Genomic DNA, 22,492 nt, shown 5'->3' on the forward strand with positions numbered 1-22,492 from the left:
GAAAACACAAATCAATTTAAACACTATACATAAAATAAAAACAAAAAATTCGTCCTGGGACAAAACCCAGACTTACCTCCTAGTTAATCAAGAATTTGAGAAACTAATCGAACAAAATCAGGTCGTGATTCTTGTCTCTTAATTCTCAAATAACAACAATTGAAAAATCTTTTCCAATTGAGAAACTAATAGAACAAAATTGGTTAAAGAGATTTGGTAAGAAAACACAACCCGTTCATGGAAGAAAAACGGTTCATTTATCCCAATTATTCCCTTTATCCACGATCCATGGCCACTCGAATCAACGGCCACGATCATCTCTCTATCGATCCTAGTGAAACAAAAGTAACCAATCACAAGTCACTTCAAGAATACTCTGCGATCATTCTCAATTATAAATAGCTTATCTCACTCACTGCTTCAGCAACAAGTTTCAGGATAAACACAAACTCTTAAATATCTAACCTTTTCTAGAGACTTCGTGATGTCGTCAACCGGAGGTGATAAGGCGGACGTTGTCGTCGAGAAACCGGCGGCGGAGCAGGCCGTCGTAAAGAAGGTTAAAACCCCGAAGGAGAAGAAGGCGAAAACTGCTAAAACCGCTTCTCATCCTCCTTATTTTCAGGTTTGTGATCTCTTTAATCTTATTTATTGCATTTTCCAGATTTACGTGATCATGATCCGTTCACACTTTCGCTAATCGATGAGTAGGAATCATTTGAATTATGTAATCGGGTTTGATCATGATCATAATCTTTAAAAGGTTTTATTTTGATTGCTAGGATTATTTACATCATATCGATCGTTTCGAATCATTTGATTCTTCACACTAATGTTGAGTTTTCATTACAGATGATCAAAGAGGCTCTGTTGGCTCTGAAAGAGAAGGGTGGATCGAGCCCCCACGCAATCGCAAAATACATGGAAGATAAGCACAAAGCAGTCCTACCGGAGAATTTCAAGAAGATGTTAGCACTCCAGTTGAAGAATTCCGCTTCAAAAGGAAAGTTAACCAAAGTCAAGGCTTCATACAAGCTGTCTGAATCCGGCAAGAAAGAAAAGGCACCGGCCGCCGCCGGTGGCAAGAAGCCCACTGCTGCAACCAAAAAACCGAAGCAATCAAAGTCGAAAAAGCCTGCCGCCCCTGTAGCAAAAGCCACCGCCGCCACCACCACCACCGCTGCGCGACCGAAGAAGGCGACAAAAGCTCCTAAAAAAGCTGCGGTGAAGAAACAAACCCCGGTGAAGAAGGCTAAGAAGATGACACCGGCAAAGGCGAAACAGCCGAAGTCTATCAAGTCCCCTGCTGCGAAGAAGGCTAGGAAAGCAGCTGCTTGATTTTGTGTTCGAGTTTGGAGTCTATGTTTATAAAAAGTAGAAGTGGTAGTAGTAGTAGTATGTATATTTAAGTGTTTTATGTTTGTGTTTATGTAAGAAGTTCTATCTGACCTTCAATGGCGGTTTTTAATAGAAGTTATGAAATCAACTTTAGCCTAACAAGATGATCAAGGAGTTTTTTACCAAACCGGTGTTTTTTGAAAACTTATTTCCCAAACAAGTGTAGTTTTAAACATATTAATCATTTAGGGTTATAACAAAAAAAATAAAAAAATGTAAGACGCAGCCACAGAGACCAGTCGACGTTCTGATACCCATTCCCCAAAGTCACGTCTTCAATTGATCACTTCTATCGTCGTTTGATTTCAGCCATAGCCGACGCCGGCGGTTCCGATTCCGGACACAAACGGACACCGGCGGCTTGATTCCGGCGAGTACTCCACTGCAGAAGACGACGGGGACTGCGATTCTGGCCATAGTCGACGTTGGTGAATCCGATTCCGGCCACAACAAACTCGGTTGTAGCTTGATTTCCTTGTAAGTTCGAATCCTCTTTTGATTTTTGATTTTAGCTTGTTAGTTTTGGATTGATTCCAACTATTAATTTCTATTGCATTCCCCTGTTATTTGCAAACAGCAAATAACAATTGATTTCTACTATGATTTATAATTGTAATTTGTTTATTTGCAATTGTTATTCCACATTTGATTACTCCTTTGATTTACAATTGTTATTTGCTTCAACATTCATATTTTAGAGCAATTTTATGATTGAATTTATGTTTTGTTTTAGATGGAGGTTGTTACAATGCTTTGTTATTGGGGTGGGACAACCTGTGATGGACCAAATGGTATAAATTATAGCAAAGCTCCAAAAAAAGCAATCAATGTTAACCGTAGAATACAATTTGATGAATTGGTTGACCGTATATATCTTGCTACATCTTGTGATAAACAACACCACCGCATCAACTTAATTTGTAGATATCCATCGGTTGGTATTGGAAATATTGTAAAATACATTCCTCTTCCCATCAAAGATAATGATGATGTTGGCATCATGTTTGATGTGCTTCGTGTCCATCAAGAAGTAAGTAACATTGATCTCTATTTAGAGGTTGAAGACATTGATCAAATTCGACACATAGAGATGGAAAATAAGGTATAAACATTTGTGGTTTTACATGATTTACAAGTTTCTAATTATTTTGAATGTGATAACTTATTTTGTAAAATTTTATAGCAGAAATCATGAACCGGTTATGCTAGAAGAGCAAAGGAACAATGAGTTACTATTACCTAATACAAACCATGTTAATGCGATATCAGATATGATTCATAATGAAGATTTCTACACAATTTCTCAAGCTGTTGTTGTGAGTAATGAAATAATTAGTGATAATGAAATTGATGAAGAAGATGACATAGGAGAAGAATATGATGAAGAAGATGGAGTTGACATCACTCAAGAACAGGAACCACCACATACAGATAGGGGTGAACCATCTTTTGACAACAACCATCAAGTACCATCAACTTTTACCAGTATAGAAGAAACAAATGTGATTAATGATGGTAATTGGACTGTGTCACAATCAATAAGCAAGAATGATTTTACACGGGAGCTGGAAAAAGATTCTTTCAAGGATAAAGAAGAACGTATGAGAGCTATTAAGCTCCAATGCATTAAGACACATAGACAATTTGAGGTTATTGAGACACGCCCAACTCTATGGAGCATAAGATGCAAGTTGCATTTACAATCTGGTTGTACATGGCAACTTCGTGCAAGTAAACGAAAACGAAGTGGAAATTTTGAAATTACAAAGTACATTGGTCCACGTACTTGTTTAAACAACAATATTTCTTTAGACCATACAAACCTAGACGCAAGCTTGATCGCTCAGGAAACCAAACACCTTATAAAAGAGCAACCTTCTATTGGTGTTCCTGCTTTGAGAGCCGAAATAGTTGATAAATTAGGCTATACTCCTTCATACAAAAAGCTTTGGGCTGGAAAGCAGAAGGCAATTGAACAAGTGTTTGGCAATTGGGAAGAGTCTTATGCTGCTTTACCAAAATTTTTTGGTGCACTTCAAAAGTTCAATCCAGGGACTATAGTCGAGTGGTGTGTTTCGAGATCAACCGATGCGGAACAGGTGGAGTTTAGACGTGTTTTCTGGGCTTTTGTTCCTTGTATTAAGGGGTTTGCACATTGTCGACCTGTAATTAGTATTGATGGCACACACTTGTATGGTAAGTACACGGGAAAGATGTTGATTGCAATGGGAGTTGATGGTAATAATCAGATTTTGCCACTTGCATTTGCTATTGTAGAAAATGAATCATATGATAGTTGGAATTGGTTTCTTTCTTATATCAAGAGTCATGTGGTGAAAGAGCGTGAAGGCATTTGTTTAATATCTGATCGTCATTTGGGAATCCTAAAGGTAGTCAATGAGCATGGATCTCCATGGTTAGAGCCACGTGGTTTTCATAGGTATTATTACTATTTTTTGTATAACTTTTTTCATAGTTATTGTTTATAAGTAACATTATTTTTTTACTCTATAGGTATTGTTTACGACATTTTATCAACAACTTTAATGACAAGTTTCGCAATTCAGAATTGAAAGCTTTAGCTTATCGTGCCGGGAGTCAGAATCAAGTTCGAAAATTCAACTCCATCATGGAAGAAATTGGGAAGCTAAATCCACAAGCTCGACAGTGGCTAGAGAGACATCCACTTGATAGATGGACACTTGCACATGATGGTGGGAGAAGATATGGGCTTCTCACAACAAATTTGTCAGAGATTTTTAACAGTGTACTTAAAGGTGCTCGTTTTTTTACCAATCACAGCTTGTGTCCAACTTACTTTCTATAGATTGGTACATTATTTTGAAGTGAGGCGTCCTTTAAGATCTAGTGCTCGAGCTAATGGAAATGCATATACTCCTCAAGTTGTTGTAAAACAAGTGGCTTTGATGTCAAAAACAAGTGCACACTCATTGAGATCTTTTAATCGAGAGAAAGGTATATTTGAGTTGATAACTCAAAGAGGAAAAAATGTGCAAGTAGTTAATTTGGACAAAAAAACTTGCATGTATGGTAAGTGGGAGATATTTAAATATCCATGTTCTCATGTTTTGAGTGTATGTGCCAAACTATCCTTGAATAGTTGGCAATACATTCATAAATGTTACTCCATTGCAGAGTATTGTTCTACTTGGGCATTTGAGTTTTCCCCACTTCCTCATGAAGCGTATTGGCCACAATCTTCATCTAGACAATTGCGTCCAAATTTAGAGCTTTTACGGAATAAAAAACGTCGTCCCCGCTCAACAAGACTACGAAATGGAATGGATATCAAAGAAGGAAAAAATGGATACCTTTGTGGGATTTGTAGGCAAAGTGGTCATAATAGGAAAAAATGTCCCTCTAAGCCAAGGTGAATGTAGAGACATTAAAGCTAATCGGTTTAATCAATAGATATATTTATTTTTTCATTCCGCTTTTGTAAGAAGTCGTAATTGGATTTGTACCCAAAAAAATATATCGTACGTTTGATGTTGGCTTTAATCTACGATGTCTAACATTATTGTTTTTATCAATTAATCTTATTTACAATTAAGGACATTTTTTGAGATTTCATTAATTTGTTATGATGATTAAATGGGATATAATACATTTGTAATTTTTTTTTATGTAAGTTATATAGCAAAGGGTTTAAAAAATGTCAAAAGTTATATTAAAAAACACTAAAAATTAAAATAATAGCCGGAAATATTAAAAAAGTTAAAAAAAATACTATTTTGGTAAATATTTTAAGTACTATACTGCTTTGGTAAATATATTTGAAACTACACCTATTTGGTAAATATTTTTTTTCAAACACACCCATTTGGTAAAAAACTCATGATCAAGTGCGAAAAAAATCCTTTTCTTTGTATTATCAAAACATATTTTGGCTTGTACTTTGTGAATAATTATTATTCATAGAGAGCGTCATTTATAGGCAAGAATCCAACTGATCTTTCCGATGTTTTTAGAATTTTTAGAAGAAATTTGGTTGAGAAAAGCACGTTTGGGTTGTTGCCACGTGGCTACAAATCGGGGGGGTTTTATCAATTTGTGGCACAATACGTGGAGAAGCATGTCTGGCTCCTCACTGTAAAGATGGGTTGACATAACCCAAAGAACCTCTCTTACTTAGGGGGTGTTTGGCTTAGCTTTTAAAAGCCTAAAAGTCCTTTTTGGAAAAGTTGTAAAAAGTCAGGATTTCCTGACTTTTCCAAAAAGTTCATTTTCCTTGTATAAAATCTTCAAAAGTAACTTTTAAATCAGCTTTGCCAAACATCTTTTGCATTTTTTTCTTTTCCAAAAAAGACTTTTTGACTTGAAAAACTAAGCCAAACACCCCCTTAGAATTCTTTCTCTTTTTCTCCACTCTTTTTCTCTTATCCTTTTTCTCAACTCGGCAAAACTATGTCCATGTTTACAAGGTGGAGCTCGACAAAAACATAAACTCCTAATCTTACAACAGAAATTAAAGATTTAGGTTCCGGATTTGTATCCCATAATTTAGGCTACTGAATACTGATTGCAACTTTCACATTAAATCCTATGGAAGTATGGATTATTTCGGATCCAAATCCTTGATTTGTGTCCATAATTTAAGTTAAGGATTGTAATTTTCATAGTGATGAATTTATGCCAAACTTGCAAATACGATATCTATTTACTTTGAATGCAAACGCAAAAAAGGAACGACGGAAAGCATCTAGCAAGCTACCTTGGCGGTCGCTGGATTGCCTAGCTAGTACCAACGCCAACACCAACTATCAAGCGACTGTTGATGTTCAAATTATATCCAACTTTCTTTAATTTCAGCTCCCGATCATTGAGAATTGCCTTTTTGGTTGAAAAATACAATTCAAACATTATAAGTACAAAATATCTTTGCATTTCATCAAAAATATATCTTAAATGTATTAAAATAATGCATAAATGTTTAAATGTATTAAAATAATGCATAAATATGTGTATAACTATGACAATATCAAAATATCCCACACTTTCTTTTTGTTTTCTCTCAAGCAAAACTTATTTTAATACATCACACAACATCGCCCACCAATATCACATAAAACAATCCGAATTAAACTAACTAATTACGCATTACCTCTATGCATGTATTTGTGTTTAAAATATCCTAAATACTTCCAAAGCCCTAAATACTTACAATCCTCATAAATACTTCCCACTTATTTTGAATGAAATTCATTTTTTTCATCCTTCCGAATACAACCTAAGAAAACTTTCTTAACCTCAAGGTAATTTTTGGTTAAGTCCCCAAGCATACATATGGTAAAATAACCTAGAAAGAAAAATTACAACTTTGAAAACTAGCATTTGGCTTTTGGTATTTTGCATTATTCTTCACTTTTTCAACCTGAATCTTTCGAAATTTGTAACTTTGAACTTATCGTCATGATTCTTGATCTTCATACTTTGTAAGCTTTTATTCACTCAACAAACTTTTTGCGACTTTTTTTTTCACAACTCACCTTTTTCATTTAAAATTAAAAGCCTAAAAAAATGCTTAAGCAAGAGAACTTAACTTCAACTCTTATTGCTTAAATGTATTAGTGTAAAGTACAATGACTACATAAATTTTCCTAGATACATTTCAAGTACACGATGCTAAACTTTTTATGTCCCTCAAACTACGTAAGGTTGCATTTTTGTATCATGATTTCACTAGAATTGGGAAACCACAAATACACTATAACATATTGGCTCAACTAAATCTTAAAGTTCGCAACAAATTATCCCATACAATACTAGCAAACTAGCACAAATGCAATAATATAAAAACTTTAGTACTAGATTTTCAAAATTAGACTACTTTTGCAAGTCTTTCTAATTAATTTTTTAAATTTATAGAATTATTTCAATTTATAACTTTTATTATAGAAAATATTTTTTTGAACCCCTACCCCACTCAGGTTGCCTCATGAGAAGTGCTTTTTTTTGATGGATTCGTGAGCCATACTCCTTTCTGCTTTATGTTGTGCCGGTTGGTAGTGGAATCTTCATGTTCTCTTTCAGCTCGAGTCGTTTCCTTTTGTATGCTGCAACCTGTCTCATGTATGCTTTCTTTGAGTTTTCTTTCTTTTTTGGGTTGTCACTAGGATATTGCTTTTTCTTGACTCCTTGAGGTTGCTCATCCACCTTGATCTTCATTCTCCCCTTATCGGGTTCCTTGATATCCACATCCATCTTGACAAGTGTGGTCTCTCTGTTATCTTGTAACATCCCAAAATTCAAGACCGAAAATTTCATTTTTAATATAAGAAAACACTTAATAACTTTGTCTAGAAATTGAAAACATTTCAATTAAAATAAATATCATAGTCTAATCCTAAAGATTACATAAAGCGGAATAACATGGGTGAATGTGCTACGATCATCCCGAGCTGCTTTTCTTGAAAACTTGAGATACCTGAAACCAAAACTGTAAACCGTAAGCACGAAGCTTAGTGAATTTCCTTAAATACCACATACCATACATATCTACTGAGCCATACGTGCCATACATACTATGAACCATACATATCTATCATGTCCATAATCAAATAAGATGCTACATGTCGCACATAGTCTTGCCGTTATGCCACGGGCCGCCTCGTGGTCTTTCTTGCCAGACCGGGGGCCAGCCCCTGGGTCTTACAGACAAGTACCAGGAGCCACCTACGAGTCTTCCATGCAAGCAATCACAAAGACAACTCGCATACATACTACTCTACTTATCTACTTAGCATACAGTGTGCCAGGAGCCACCTCCTGGTCTTTCATACATATTGCCTAGGGCTAACCCTCGGGTCTTCCTACCATACAAATAGCATACTGTGTGCCAGGAGCCGCCCCGTGGTCTTTCATGCATAGTGCCTAGGGATAACCCCCGGGTCTTCCTACCATACATAAACTAAACAGGCCGACATTGGTGCCTTAGACCCATACACACAGTGAGGAGACTAACCTTGCAATGTTGAACACTAAACTTCACGGATAATCCTCTAGCTGCTAGCTGGCAGATCCCCGAACTGTTGATCTCTTGACTCCTCGAGCTATCATTACCAAAATAACACTTAGTCGAAATCCATAACCCATCTAGGGTAGAAGGACCATTTACTCCCGATCTAATCTGGTCTAGGTCAAAGGCCCAAAACCATACATAAAAGGCCCAACACTAGGTAGACTTCCCAAGCCTACTAGTGACCCACTAATGGCCTAATTTTCTAAATCGGGCCCAACCCTTCATGGAATCATGTCACAACTAGCATTTAGGCTAGGAAATTTCGGTCTCATGTAAACATCCTCTACTGTGATACTTGTAACCCTAATTTGTTAGTATAACCTATGCTCATTCAATGACAACAAACTTAATCAACATTCTTCAGTAAAGCTCAAAATCTTAAACAATACATCTCTTATAGTCAATTATGTGTTGAAAACCCTAAAAATTCCGGTTCAAGTTTAATATGAAATAGGATTCTCTTATTGGGCCTAATGGACCAATAACCTCAAACTTGTCACACCCCTAAACCAGAACGGCGGAAACGTTCGGGGGCGGAGGACGTCATATTCAGTATCATAACAGTTCATAGAAAGGAAAGTACACACCACCATATATATTAAAGTTTCCAAAATGTTTAGATAATTGTATTCGTTACATGTTCACAAGATAAATACATAAACATCTTTCAAAAGAAGTAATTAAACGTCAGCACGTTAATCCCCAAAAGTTGATTTCCAAATCTGCTTAGCGGTTCCCTGAAAATACAAGTTATTTCAAAGAAAAAGTGTCAACAATTAAGTTGGTGAGTTCATGAGTAGTGTTTTGAGAAAATGTACGCCATTCGAAAGTTCGTGTATGTTTTCCAGAAATCGCAGTATTTCAAATGTAAAGAGTTATGATTCGTTGTGTTGAAAATGAATGTATTAGATCCAGAAAATCCCATATTTTCCCTAATAGTTGAGATATGATTTGTTGTGTTTTCCAAGAAAAACCCTTATTTTCTTATAAAAGTATGAAATGCATATGAATGTTCGTATTATAAGTTGTAAATAATTGCACCAGGAAAATCCCTTATTTTCCTATTAGTTGTTTGGTTTGAATACAGGAAAAACCTTTATTTTCCTAACATAACTGGCAGTCTCTAAGACCGAAAATCGCAAGCAACCGACGTGCTTAAAGGTTGTGTCATAGTTTTATATAATAAAGCTATGCGAAGATCGCACTTGTTAGATGAAGAATAGTTTTAATAGCTACTCGGTCATAAAAGCATAATACCATAGTAATTGTATATCCGGTGAGTTTTATAACCATACTAAACATAATATGCCTGTAGCGACGTTCTTCAGGCGTCGTAGCGTTATGACAAACTGTCACCCCAAAGGACGGACTGTAGCTAACAGTCAGGGCGCGGGATCATGACTTCCCGTATAGATCTATACACATTTGACACGTTCTCCGAACGGGAGACTCTGGTTATAGACAGGACTTGTAGCGATACCTTCTAACAAAAGGCAGTATTTGAAGATGTACACGTCTCACGGATTCTCAACTAAGTCTGTATTAAAGTAGCAGTTTTGTATGCAAAGTTTATTCTTTTTCACAATGTTTGACAAAGCATAAGTCATAAGTTCTTTGAAAGTATAAAACGGTTTAGCAATGATGGTTACCCTTGATATGATGTATTTGTATGTAAATGTATAAATAAAACATATTTCTATTTATAAAACATATTGTATCCCAAGAGGGTAAAGCTGTGTTGTGAGGTGTTTTTCATGATAATAACTTCATAAGATAGTTAAAACAACAGTATGAAAAGTATATCAAAAGATCGATGTTTCACACGATTTTAGTCGTGTGTTTACTTGTATTCCCCCCCCCTAAAAGAGTATAAAAAACATTTAAAAACGTATTTAAAGTGTGTTTTCAGGGGTATGAACTCACTTGAAAGTTTGAAGAAAGCGAGAAGAAAACCGGGCAGAGTTTCGTCTCGGGAAACGGATTTTTCTCGGGATTCTCGGGAATCTTGGGAGTCTCAGGAGTGTAAAACTTTCTTCCCACCTTGGATATGAAAACCGGGCCTTTGGGATGACTCCGAGGGTTGAAACGCAGAGCTTCGGCGCGAGAAAGGAAGGAAATTAGCAAATTTGGCTGGCACCCTCGCATCTCTATTTATAGGGGTCTGAGAGGTCTCGTTACGCGAGGCGTACTAGAGTACGCGCTGTGTACTCATGCGTCATGCATGAGCGCATCCTCGGTCGAAACATCAGAGCGACGTGGACGAACTGGAGCCTAGCATCCGAGTACGCTGGGCGTACGAGGGTACGCGGGGCGTACGAAGGATCGGACCGCTGACTCGTTCTTCGGATAATACCGGGAGTTTATATTTAAATTTATATTTATTTTAAATAAACTTCTAAAATTCATATCTCCTTCATACGAACTCCGTTTTCGACGTTCTTTATATCCACGCGAAGGTGAGACTACGATCTACAACTTTCGTTTAGATTCCGTTGGCAAATTATGAAATTATTTTTTTTATTTATTTATACAATGTCGTGATTAAGGAATTTCTTTAGAAATTCATAACTTCTTTATCTGACGTCGATTTTTGCTAGACTTTTTACCGCTGAATTACCATTGTCGAGACCTTCGATTCTCGTTTAGGTCATTCCGGCCAAAAGTCGCTCGATCTCCGATTCGAGTTTTTTTTAGCTGCCTACTGCTATATCCGTAACTTAGAATGGTCATAACTTCTTCGTTATAACTCAGATTTTAGTGTTCTTTATATGATTGGAAACCTTAAGACGATATCTACTACATAGCGTACTCCAAACAGAGCCTTTGAATACTTCATTTTTTGATGATATTCTAATTACTTTTTCAAAGAGGTTACAAGGCTCGAATTTCAAGGACCTGAAATGACGGGTTGTTACATCATCCCCCTGTTAGAGGGCATTTCGTCCCGAAATTAGAGTTCATGCTACGGATAGAAGTTTTATTTGCTCCTTAGGTTCTTAATTGAACTCGGTTCCTCGCTTGGCATTCCAGCGAACCTTTCACTATCGGGATACGACTTTGCTTCCTTCGTTTGACTTCACTGGCATGATAACTCTTCTTGGTCGAACGTATGTTGAATGTTTTTGTGGACTGTGAGAGTAGTACATCTTGCACTCTACAAGTAGTGTCTCCAGATCTTCGAAGTAATTACCTATGCTCCTGACTCAAGATCATGTGTTGTATAGTTAACTTCCTGCGTCTTAAGCTGTCTTGAGGTATAGGCAGTGACCTTTCCTTTTGCATGAGAACACAACCAATTCATACTGATTATGATGTCAAAATCTTGGAAGTGGATTAGATGTCATGAAGATCTAGAAGAAAGTATGATTACTCCCGAATTAAGGAAAAAGGATGGGTATTTTTGTTCTATCTGTCTTTCTTGTACCAATTGACAGAAAGGGTATGTGTTGCGCTTCTAAGTTTATTTGTATGGCAGCACGATCACTCATAGTCTTAGGCAGTCTCCGTCCTGAAGTTCATATTAGAAATTCATACATGGTTCAACGATCATAATCTCGTGTATATGAGTTGTATATAATTAAGATTGAAAAGGTAGTCGAATAACTGATTCTTCTTTAAGCTCACATCCCATCGAGGAAAAAGAAGTTAAAGTGGAATCGTCAATTATAAACCTGTAGAACCTTGATTATATATCACCCCTACGTATACATTCATCAGTGACAGATCAACCGTATGGATCTTTGGATTTGAACTTGACGTACTGTATGAGTGGCACTTCAGGGATTTCTTCGGAAAGGAAAAGAATTATGAGGTACTCCATTCATGAGTAATTGGTGTTCTGATATGACTGCTTCGCTGGAAAGGTGATTTCGAAGAAAGAGATGTACGTATGAAACTGTTTTTGTGAGAATCAAATTGAATCAAGTCGTATGATAATGTCGGAATCATAAGGAAACTTAAAGACATTAGATTTGAACATAAGACGTTTACCGACAAAACACAACCGTGCAACCATCAACAGAGTTACATTACTTTATACTACTACAAGACTATTGCTGCGAATAAGGTATACTACAACGGCAGGTATACGCAGCATGAGCATCCCTATACCGACGGGATCCCGTAAAAGACAAGGCTCTGTTTGCACTAGTTTTGGATGGTTTATAAGTCTGTTACAACGAAACGCCTAAATTACATTAATGTGGGTTCGGAGTAGGTTCTCCTGCAACTGTGGTCCTGAGAATCCTACCGTCTATGCCAGAATTCTTTGTGATAGGGCAATCCTTCTTGAGGTACCCTTATCTCCTCGCATTGGTGGCATGACTGGTCAACGCTAGCCTTAGTGGCGGGAGTGAGGTGTTTAGCCAGTGTTATGTGGACACGAGTGCCTTCCTCATTACCCCACCTTGGAAATTGCTTCTTAAAGCGTTATGCAGGAGTTGCCACTTGTTGGTTTCCCGGTTTGGTACTACCATCGGAACTCTCGACTCCTTTGTCGGTCTTGCTTGTGTTGTCTGAGTTGATGTGTGTAAGGAAAGTTGTCACAGCAGCTGCTACTGCAGCTTGTAATGTAGCGGCGTCGATATGGAGGATGGGGGTTTCGTTGCTTGGCTGATTGTTTCCGGAGTGAGTGCTTCTGGTCCATCTGTTCCTCTTGTTCCTTTATGAATCTAGATCCTAATGTGCGTGTTTCAGCGGACCTTCATTACTCCGCCTATCACTTCGCCTGATCGGGATCGTGTGGTTTTGGGTTTAATTACTTATGTTCTTTTAAATGTTAGCATATTCACTCGATGAATTAGGGCAGCTATGTTTTGAAGTTCATGGTTGAATTCACTGCTAGTTTCTGAGCTTGGATTTGACTTGTTGTATGCGTAGTATTTCTAAATGATCTGTTGGGGGATACTACGGGAAGGTTGTAAAGATTCCTCACATGAGTACTTCGAGGTTTTGTAAGTGGAAACCAATTGGTGTTTGAGTGGGGTTTGTCATTATAAATCGATCGAGTTTCGTTAGTCGATGGTTAAAGTTAAAGGGTCCTTTATAACACATGGAACTGGTATGGGTAGGGCCACACCAATCCACGTCAAATGCCAATGTCGGTACTTCTCATTGTAAGACGTTCGTTAGTGCGATAGGGCATTCTACGTATGTGTTTTCAGTGCTTTTTAGTCTATCTCTATTATTACTAATATGAAAGTTTTGTTTAATGATTAGGGTGTTTGTTCGAGTAGATTTTTTTAAACTTGTGACTCACGGAACTCTTCTGCATCCCTACTATCAAATGGAATGTATGCAAATAAGTTATCAAGGAGAAATGTACCCAGAATAACCGTGGGGTCTGCAATAGCCTCCTCTTGGCCCATTGCGAATACTTGGCCTCCTCCACCAGCATTCATGATGTTTGACTCCAGGCAGTCCCTTCGGAAATGTCCCGTTACTCCGCACTCATAACAAGCACGGTCTACTCCTACATTTGTGGCTAGAGCAGTTGGTTGGGCTAGTTCTCTGCTGTAGCGGGCGGTGTGTCCCTTTCTATTGCACCTAACGCAATACATTTCACGGCAGGATCCGTGATGATGAAAGTTGCATCGGTTGCACTTAGGCTGGTTGCCGTTGTACGACCTTTTGGGTGTAGGGGTATGGTTTGTTGATTTCTTTTTGGCGTTTCTTTGAGTTGATTTGCCTCCCCTCTTGCTCCAGGGTTTTCGTTTCATGTTCCTGTGTTCGCACCTTGCGGTATTCTTGTAGGTATCTACTGGTAGGTGGTTTCGATTGTTTCTTTGATTAGGATTTTTGATATCGTTTCCTTCCCTGCTTGAGTTGACAGAGTTATTTTATGCTATAATGGCTGCCACTGTGCTTATAACTGTAGCTTGCAAAGTGGCGGTGTCCAATCGTAGGAATGGGGTTGCGTTGGTAAGTTGATTATTTCCAGCCCTTGCTGCGCCGCTAAAGTTTGCTTGAGACAGTGCAGCTGTTACTGCCGCAGCGATAGCGGATTGCACTATGTTGGGGTCATATTGAGCAGGTGGTGGTGGGGTTGCGTTTCTACGTGCTGATCTACGAGGAGACATTGTTCTGATAAGGACATAACATGAAAAACTATAAGTTTTAATGATTCGAAAGTCGCGCATTAGTGATTTGTTATATCAGCAGTTTGGTTTACCCCTGAATAAGGTTTTGAGTTCGACTCATGAGGAGAGTAGATAAATTCATGAATTTGAGGGGTATGCAAAGGGTTTAATAAAGGAAATACATCATATATTATAAAACATGGTGCGTTACATTTTGTAGTTAGGAAAATTTGACCTATCTAAAGGTCTCCGATTACAAGGTTAAGAAAAGTAAGGACTTTATCCGAGGTCTTATGCTATGACAAAATTTTGGAAGTCAGATAGGTTTTATTTGTTACGCGAGCTGGCTACAGGGGTCTTAGATTCTGCCAACTGACGCTCCATCTCGAGCATACGTAGTTCATGTCTTGCCTGGCGTGCCCGAAGTTCTATCACTTCGGTTTGAGTTGCCGTTAGCTCTCTCTGCAACGCTTCATTTCGATTTACGATTCTCCCGTGAGCTAATCCTAACTGTCGGATGCGAACTGTGTTGACTCCAGTGTTCGCATCATTTTCCTCAGTTCGATGGATGGTCGTCCGTCCTTGTTCACCAATGCGAGAAATCCGACGAACCAATAGAGGAAGGGCTCTGTCTGCTGAGCCTCCCTCGCTTAGGTTGTAGAAGCTTCGGTCTCCGTTGAATGGGAGGGTTTGATCCTGCTCGCAGCTCCACCTATTTATGTTAGTTGCCCAAAGGGGCGTCGAGCTATGAAATTCCGGTCGAGGATTAGGATTTTGAATTGGAGCCGTTAAGGGTAGGTTATTTTTCTCGGGATCTAAGTATGATTCTTCTTGCATTCCTTCTTCAGGATCATTCTTTATCCCTTCTCTATTACCTTGGTTGGGGTAGTAGGGGTCACTGGGGTGATGGAATCCAGCCATTTGAGTCTATACGAGAATAGGGTTAAGAATTGACTATAAGCTAAAGCACATGGAGTTTACTCTTAAGTTTAATGGTTGAAGGCACTCGAATACTCCCTTAGTATTCTTTAACGATATGCTTTTGGTAAGTTTTAAATTTGTTGTCCATTGCAGACACTCCTTGGCATACGTTAGTCGGCTCTTGGACAAATATAGTTGATCAGACTATATTCTTCCCAGTTCCGATTACATGTCCCAAGGCATACCCGCACTGCACAACTTATTTATAATACTTCTATATTGTTTTAATTATGATACTGACCATGTTATTAATATGAAATGAATGCATGCCTACTTTACAAAAACTAAATAAATTTAATTTTTAAAAGTATGACTCTTACTCAGAGTGTTTTTGCCCAGTTGTGTTTATAGTTGTATACCAAAAATGGTTTTGATATACTTAATTCACTATAAACAATGCTCTGATACCAATCTGTCACACCCCCAAACCAGAACGGCGGAAACGTTCGGGGGCGGAGGACGTCATATTCAGTATCATAACAGTTCATAGAAAGGAAAGTACACACCACCATATATATTAAAGTTTCCAAAATGTTTAGATAATTGTATTCGTTACATGTTCACAAGATAAATACATAAACATCTTTCAAAAGAAGTAATTAAACGTCAGCACGTTAATCCCCAAAAGTTGATTTCCAAATCTGCTTAGCGGTTCCCTGAGAATACAAGTTATTTCAAAGAAAAAGTGTCAACAATTAAGTTGGTGAGTTCATGAGTAGTGTTTTGAGAAAATGTACGCCATTCGAAAGTTCGTGTATGTTTTCCAGAAATTGTAGTATTTCAAATGTAAAGAGTTATGATTCGTTGTGTTGAAAATGAATGTATTAGATCCAGAAAATCCCATATTTTCCCTAATAGTTGAGATATGATTTGTTGTGTTTTCCAAGAAAAACCCTTATTTTCTTATAAAAGTATGAAATGCATATGAATGTTCGTATTATAAGTTGTAAATAATTGCACCAGGAAAATCCCTTATTTTCCTATTAGTTGTTTGGTTTGAATACAGGAAAAACCTTTATTTTCCTAACATAATTGGCAGTCTCTAAGACCGAAAATCGCAAGCAACCGACGTGTTTAAAGGTTGTGTCATAGTTTTATATAATAAAGCTATGCGAAGATCGCACTTGTTAGATGAAGAATAGTTTTAATAGCTATTCGTTCATAAAAGCATAATACCATAATAATTGTATATCCGGTGAGTTTTATAACCATACTAAACATAATATGCCTGTAGCGACGTTCTTCAGGCGTCGTAGCGTTATGACAAACTGTCACCCCAAAGGACGGACTGTAGCTAACAGTCAGGGCGCGGGATCATGACTTCCCGTATAGATCTATACACATTTGACACGTTCTCCGAACGGGAGACTCTGGTTATAGACAGGACTTGTAGCGATACCTTCTAACAAAAGGCAGTATTTGAAGATGTACACATCTCACGGATTCTCAACTAAGTCTGTATTAAAGTAGCAGTTTTGTATGCAAAGTTTATTCTTTTTCACAATGTTTGACAAAGCATAAGTCATAAGTTCTTTGAAAGTATAAAACAGTTTAGCAATGATGGTTACCCATGATATGATGTATTTGTATGTAAATGTATAAATAAAACATATTTCTATTTATAAAACTATTGTAACCCAAGAGGGTAAAGCTGTGTTGTGAGGTGTTTTTCATGATAATAACTTCATAAGATAGTTAAAACAACAGTATGAAAAGTATATCAAAAGATCGATGTTTCACACGATTTTAGTCGTGTGTTTACTTGTATTCCCCCCTAAAAGAGTATAAAAAGCATTTAAAAACGTATTTAAAGTGTGTTTGTAGGGGTATGAACTCACTTGAAAGTTTGAAGAAAGCGAGAAGAAAACCGGGCAGAGTTTCGTCTCGGGAAACGGATTTTTCTCGGGATTCTCGGGAGTCTCGGGAGTGTAAAACTTTCTTCCCACCTTGGATATGAAAACCGGGCCTTTGGGATGACTCCGAGGGTTGAAACGCAGAGCTTCGGCGCGAGAAAGGAAGGAAATTAGCAAATTTGGCCGGCACCCTTGCATCTCTATTTATAGGGGTCTGAGAGGTCTCGTTATGCGGGGCGTACTAGAGTACGCGCTGCATACTCATGCGTCATGCATGAGCGCATCCTCGGTCGAAACATCGGAGCGACGTGGATGAATCGAAGCCTAGCATCCGAGTACACTGGGCATACGAGGGTACGCGGGGCGTACGAAGGATCGGACCGCTGACTCGTTCTTCGGATAATATCGGGAGTTTATATTTAAAATTATATTTATTCTAAATAAACTTCTAAAATTCATATCTCCTTCATACGAACTCCATTTTCGACGTTCTTTATATCCACACGAAGGTGAGACTACGATCTACAACTTTCGTTTAGATTCCGTTGGCAAATTATGAAATTATTTTTATTATTTATTTATACAATGTCGTGATTAAGGAATTTCTTTAGAAATTCATAACTTCTTTATCTGACGTCGATTTTTGCTAGACTTTTTACCGCTGAATTACCATTGTCGAGACCTTCGATTCTCGTTTAGGTCATTCCGGCCAAAAGTCGCTCGATCTCCGATTCGAGTTTTTTTTAGCTGCCTACTGCTATATCCGTAACTTAGAATGGTCATAACTTCTTCGTTATAACTCGGATTTTAGTGTTCTTTATATGCTTGGAAACCTTAAGACGATATCTACTATATAGCGTACTCCAAACAGAGCCTTTGAATACTTCATTTTTTGATGATATTCTAATTACTTTTTCAAAGAGGTTACAAGGCTCGAATTTCAAGGACCTGAAATGACGGGTTGTTACAAAACTTGACTATCTTGGGCTTAGGAACCCTAATTGGGTTCTAACTGGACCCACATTCATGAAAATTTAGCATTTTGGACCATGAGAACCTAGAATAATACATCTTATCTCTAATGGGCCTTGTTGGGCCATAAATGATTTGATTTGCCCTAATGGGCTGTAAACTCTTTAATTGCGCTTCATTGGGCCGAGAACCTTAATAAGGGGCCCAAAGGGCCGAAAAATATTATTAAGCTTCATAAAAATCAAACAAAAACCAAGTCGGATTGGAAGTCACGCAAAGGAGACAGCATATGGCTAACATATAAGAGGAATTTCATATATATAACATGCAGAGAAATAGAGTTGCATATGTTGTGTACCAGGTCGGATTGGAAGTCACGCAAAGGAGACAATATATGACTAACAAACAGAAAGAAAGAAAATGATATTCTACAGACCTAATTTATCGGAATTTACCAGTCGCCCCATCCAACCGGAATTAAGGATAGAATCTGCACATCGAGGAAAAGTGAATCCACAGTTCTAGATACGGGTTATTTAATGTGACCAGTAGATTCGCATGTATATCTCCCTGCTCAACCTATCCGAGCGTCATGAAATCAGGTTAAATGGATCTAACTAGGTTAAAGTTTGTCAAGTCCTTAAATTCATAAGGTTCAACTTTCCCTAATCAAGTCCATTTAGAATCTTTCGTGCCTACCAGCACAGCGAGCACAACACGTAGACGATTCAACTTAGGTACGTTACGCCGATTCAGATTGCCCGTTATCACTTGCTAATTTCATTTCCCATCACAACACCTACAAAAGAAACTGTCAGCAATAATTTTTTTAATTTTCTATGTTTTTTATTGTTTTTGGATTTTTGAATTTTGTATTGTTTTTGGATTTTTGATTATTTCTCCCCCTAAATTTGTGCATGGGTGAGAATAAAAATAAAAGAAAACAAAATGCGCAAATTTAATCTATCCTAAGGAAACAAGAAACAAAAGGAAATTAAAAATAAAATAAAATTAAAATAAAATAAAAATAAAAATAAAAAAATAAAAAATCAGAAAAATAAAATTGAAAATTGAGTTGAAAAAAAAAATAAAAATAAAAAAACTTAATCCTCAAAACGTATCATTTTCAGAAATCCTACAAGCACATCGAAGCGAGCTTTGTTAAATGACTTTGTGAATAAGTCCGCCACATTATTATCAGTGTGGACCTGTTCCAACCGGATTAGCGAACGTTCATAACAGTCTCTGATGAAATGAATTTTAATGCCGATGTGCTTGGTTTTAGAGTGTTGGACTGGGTTTTTGGCAATTTGAATGGCAACTTCATTATCACAATAAATGGGGGTTACAAAATAATTCAAACCGTAGTCCAACAACTGATGTTGGATCCAGATGACTTGAGAGCAGCAAGTTGATGCAACAACGTATTCCGCTTCTGCTGTGGAAGTTGAGACAGTGTGTTGCTTCTTGCATTGCCATGAAACTAGCCTGTCACCTAGGTACTGACATCCTCCTGAGGTTGATTTCCTGTCAAGCTCACAGCCTCCATAATTACTGTCAGTAAAAGCATAAAGATCAAATTCAGAATTCTTTGGATACCAAAGACCCAATTTTGGGCTCCCTTTGATATACCGAAAAATTCTTTTGACAGCAATAAGATGTGAAAGTTTAGGATTAGCCTGATAACGTGCGCATTGACAAACTGCAAACATGATATCCGGCCGAATTGCAGTAAGATACATCAGTGATCCGATCATCGATCGATAGTGAGTCTGATCTACGGATTCGCCTTCAGGATCTGGAGTCAGAAGAGGTCGTTCTGCCATTGGTGTTGAAGCAGACTTAGCATCGCGAAACTCGAACTTCTCAAGAATATCCTCCACATACTTGGCTTGATGCAGCAGGATTCCGGTTGAATTCTGTTTGACCTGAAGCCCCAAAAACACGGTCATTTCTTCCAACGAACTCATTTCGAACAGTTTCTTCATTACACCTTCGAATTCTTTGCATAGCTGCGGACTAGTTGACCCAAAGATGATACCGTCAACATAGATTTGCACAAGAATTTGATTATCTCCAACATGCTTGATAAACAAAGTCTGATCAATGGTCCCACGTGAATAACCATGCTCGAGCAAATGCTTTGTTAGAGTTGCGTACCACGCTCGAGGAGCTTGATGTAACCCATACAATGCCTTGTCCAACTTGTAGACATGATTAGGAAATTTTGAGTCAACGAACCCAGGAGGTTGATCAACGTAGATTTCTTCCTTCACCTTGCCATACAAGAAGGCAGTCTTGACGTCCATTTGATACACAGTAAAGTTCATGTAAGAAGCATATGCTAGAAAGATATGAATAGCCTCCAGGCGAGCTACTGGAGCATAGACTTCAATGTAGTCAAGACCCTCGACTTGTCGAAACCCACAAACCAATAATCAAGCTTTATTTCTCACAATAACCCCTGAATCGTCCTGCTTATTGCGATAAACCCATCTTGTGTCAAGTGACTTCTTACACTTTGGTAACTCAACTAACTTCCAAACCCCGAGTTTCTCAAATTGATGCAGTTCCTCATGCATTGCATCTACCCAGCTGGGCTCATTCAGAGCCATTTCAACATTCTTAGGCTCTATTTGAGAAATGAAGCACGAGTAAAGACAAGTATTAACATCTCCACTATGATTTCTCGTTTTAACACTGTCACCCAGCTGACCAATGATGTTATCGATCGGATGATCACGTTGTACTCTTGAGGGCATCTCTTGGCTGATATCATTGAGAGTGACAGGAAGAGTGTGAATGTTGATACCTCCTTCATTTGCTAATGAATCCGCTCCAGAAGGATCTGCCACGAACTCATTAGAAATAAATTCAGGAAAGAGTAGTTCCATAAAGGTTGATGTGGTTGCGGAAGCGTCATTGGGCATGAACTCTCTCTCCATAAGTGTAGATAGTGTGGCTTCAGCATCAGGAGTATCATTTTGGACTGGAGATTTAGGACTATCAAGATGCACAGATGGCTCCTTCTCTAGAGAAGCAGCGAACTCTCCCTCCGGCATAGCAGAGGACTCCCCCTCAGATGTAGGAGAAGGCTCCCCCTCAGATGAAACCGGAGACTTCTCAGTGAAGGAATAAGGGGATTCAGATGGAGATCTATAAACAACTTCTTCGTCTTCGTCTTCATAAATCTTCTTCAAATCGGAAACATATCTAGATGAGCCACTCGAAGACACATTTATTGATTTGAATAGGGATGTGTAATCAAACAGCCAATCTGGACCCACTCTAGCGTCCGTCTCGTTTTCTTCCAACCAACGCACGTCATAAGATTCCACGATTTGCTTTGTCTTCTTGTTGTAGACTCTATAGGCAGTGCGAGCAGCATACCCTACAAAGTAACAATCATCGGCTTTTGCATTGAACTTCGGGTTGGCATCTAAGTGAAGAAGGGTACAAGGGCAGCCAAACACACGAAAATGAGTGACTGATGGCTTGTGACCATAGAGAAGCTCATACGGGGTTTTCATCTGAGCTTTGTTGATTAACAATCAATTCTGAACGTAACAGGCAGTGTTTATCGCCTCGGCCCAAAAGAAAACTGGTAGTTTTGAATCACACAACATCGTTTTGCGGCGTCTTTTAACGTTTTATTCCTTCTTTCAGCAACACCATTTTGTTGGGGTGTGTGAGCAGATCTGAATTGACGCATGATACCCTTTTCTGCTAAAAAATGATCAAAAACAGAATTCTTTAACTCTGTTCCGTTGTCGGTACGAAGCGCCTTCACCCGATTGTTAGTTTGGTTCTCAACTAATACAATGAACTTGTTGATCAAATCAGCAACTCCAGCTTTGTTGGAAAGAAAGAAAACCCACATAAACCGAGAGAAATCATCAATCACAACCAGATAATAAGAACTTCTGTTAATGTTGAGGACGTTTACTGGACCAAACAAGTCCATATGTAGCAATTGAAGCACCTGGATAATTGAGTTGACTTGTTTTGGCAGGTGTGGCTTTCTATGATGCTTTCCTTGTGCACATGAAACACATTTTTCAAACGTGATGAAGTCCTTGACAGGCAATCCACGCTAGCCCTGTCGAAAATACCTGATACCCGAATTACCCGCCCGATTTTTTCGGGTATCGGGTAAATCGGGTCGGGTA

The 22,492-nt window shown here is 38.2% G+C and overlaps 2 protein-coding genes across 2 annotated transcripts; both read left to right on the plus strand.

The window, feature by feature from the left end:
* Positions 1-410: 410 nt before the first annotated feature.
* Positions 411-1,500, plus strand: HIS1-3 (histone H1-3). The gene is made up of 2 exons (XM_079031032.1): positions 411-625; positions 853-1,500. The coding sequence occupies exons 1-2, from the start codon at positions 485-487 to the stop codon at positions 1,336-1,338; spliced, it is 627 nt and encodes a 208-aa protein (XP_078887158.1). The 5' UTR covers positions 411-484; the 3' UTR covers positions 1,339-1,500.
* A 1,071-nt stretch (positions 1,501-2,571) lies between these two features.
* On the plus strand, positions 2,572-4,920 carry LOC145093002 (uncharacterized). Its single transcript, XM_079031031.1, has 2 exons — positions 2,572-3,838; positions 3,913-4,920. Exons 1-2 carry the CDS (start codon positions 2,601-2,603, stop codon positions 4,223-4,225), a joined length of 1,551 nt encoding a protein of 516 aa, XP_078887157.1. The 5' UTR covers positions 2,572-2,600; the 3' UTR covers positions 4,226-4,920.
* Positions 4,921-22,492: the final 17,572 nt, after the last annotated feature.

This window comes from Lactuca serriola, chromosome 3 (assembly GCF_051521515.1).
Source record: "Lactuca serriola cultivar US96UC23 chromosome 3, Lser_US96UC23_V15, whole genome shotgun sequence".
NCBI classification, from domain to species: Eukaryota; Viridiplantae; Streptophyta; class Magnoliopsida; order Asterales; family Asteraceae; genus Lactuca; species Lactuca serriola.

Excerpts from the sequence above, each read along its gene's own strand:
- HIS1-3 (XM_079031032.1), top strand. The coding sequence starts at position 485 with ATGTCGTCAACCGGAGGTGATAAGGCGGACGTTGTCGTCGAGAAACCG. Across the intron at positions 626-852 it reads CTCATCCTCCTTATTTTCAG|ATGATCAAAGAGGCTCTGTT; the intron begins GTTTGTGATCTC and ends TTTTCATTACAG.
- LOC145093002 (XM_079031031.1), top strand. The coding sequence starts at position 2,601 with ATGCTAGAAGAGCAAAGGAACAATGAGTTACTATTACCTAATACAAAC. Across the intron at positions 3,839-3,912 it reads GAGCCACGTGGTTTTCATAG|GTATTGTTTACGACATTTTA; the intron begins GTATTATTACTA and ends TTTACTCTATAG.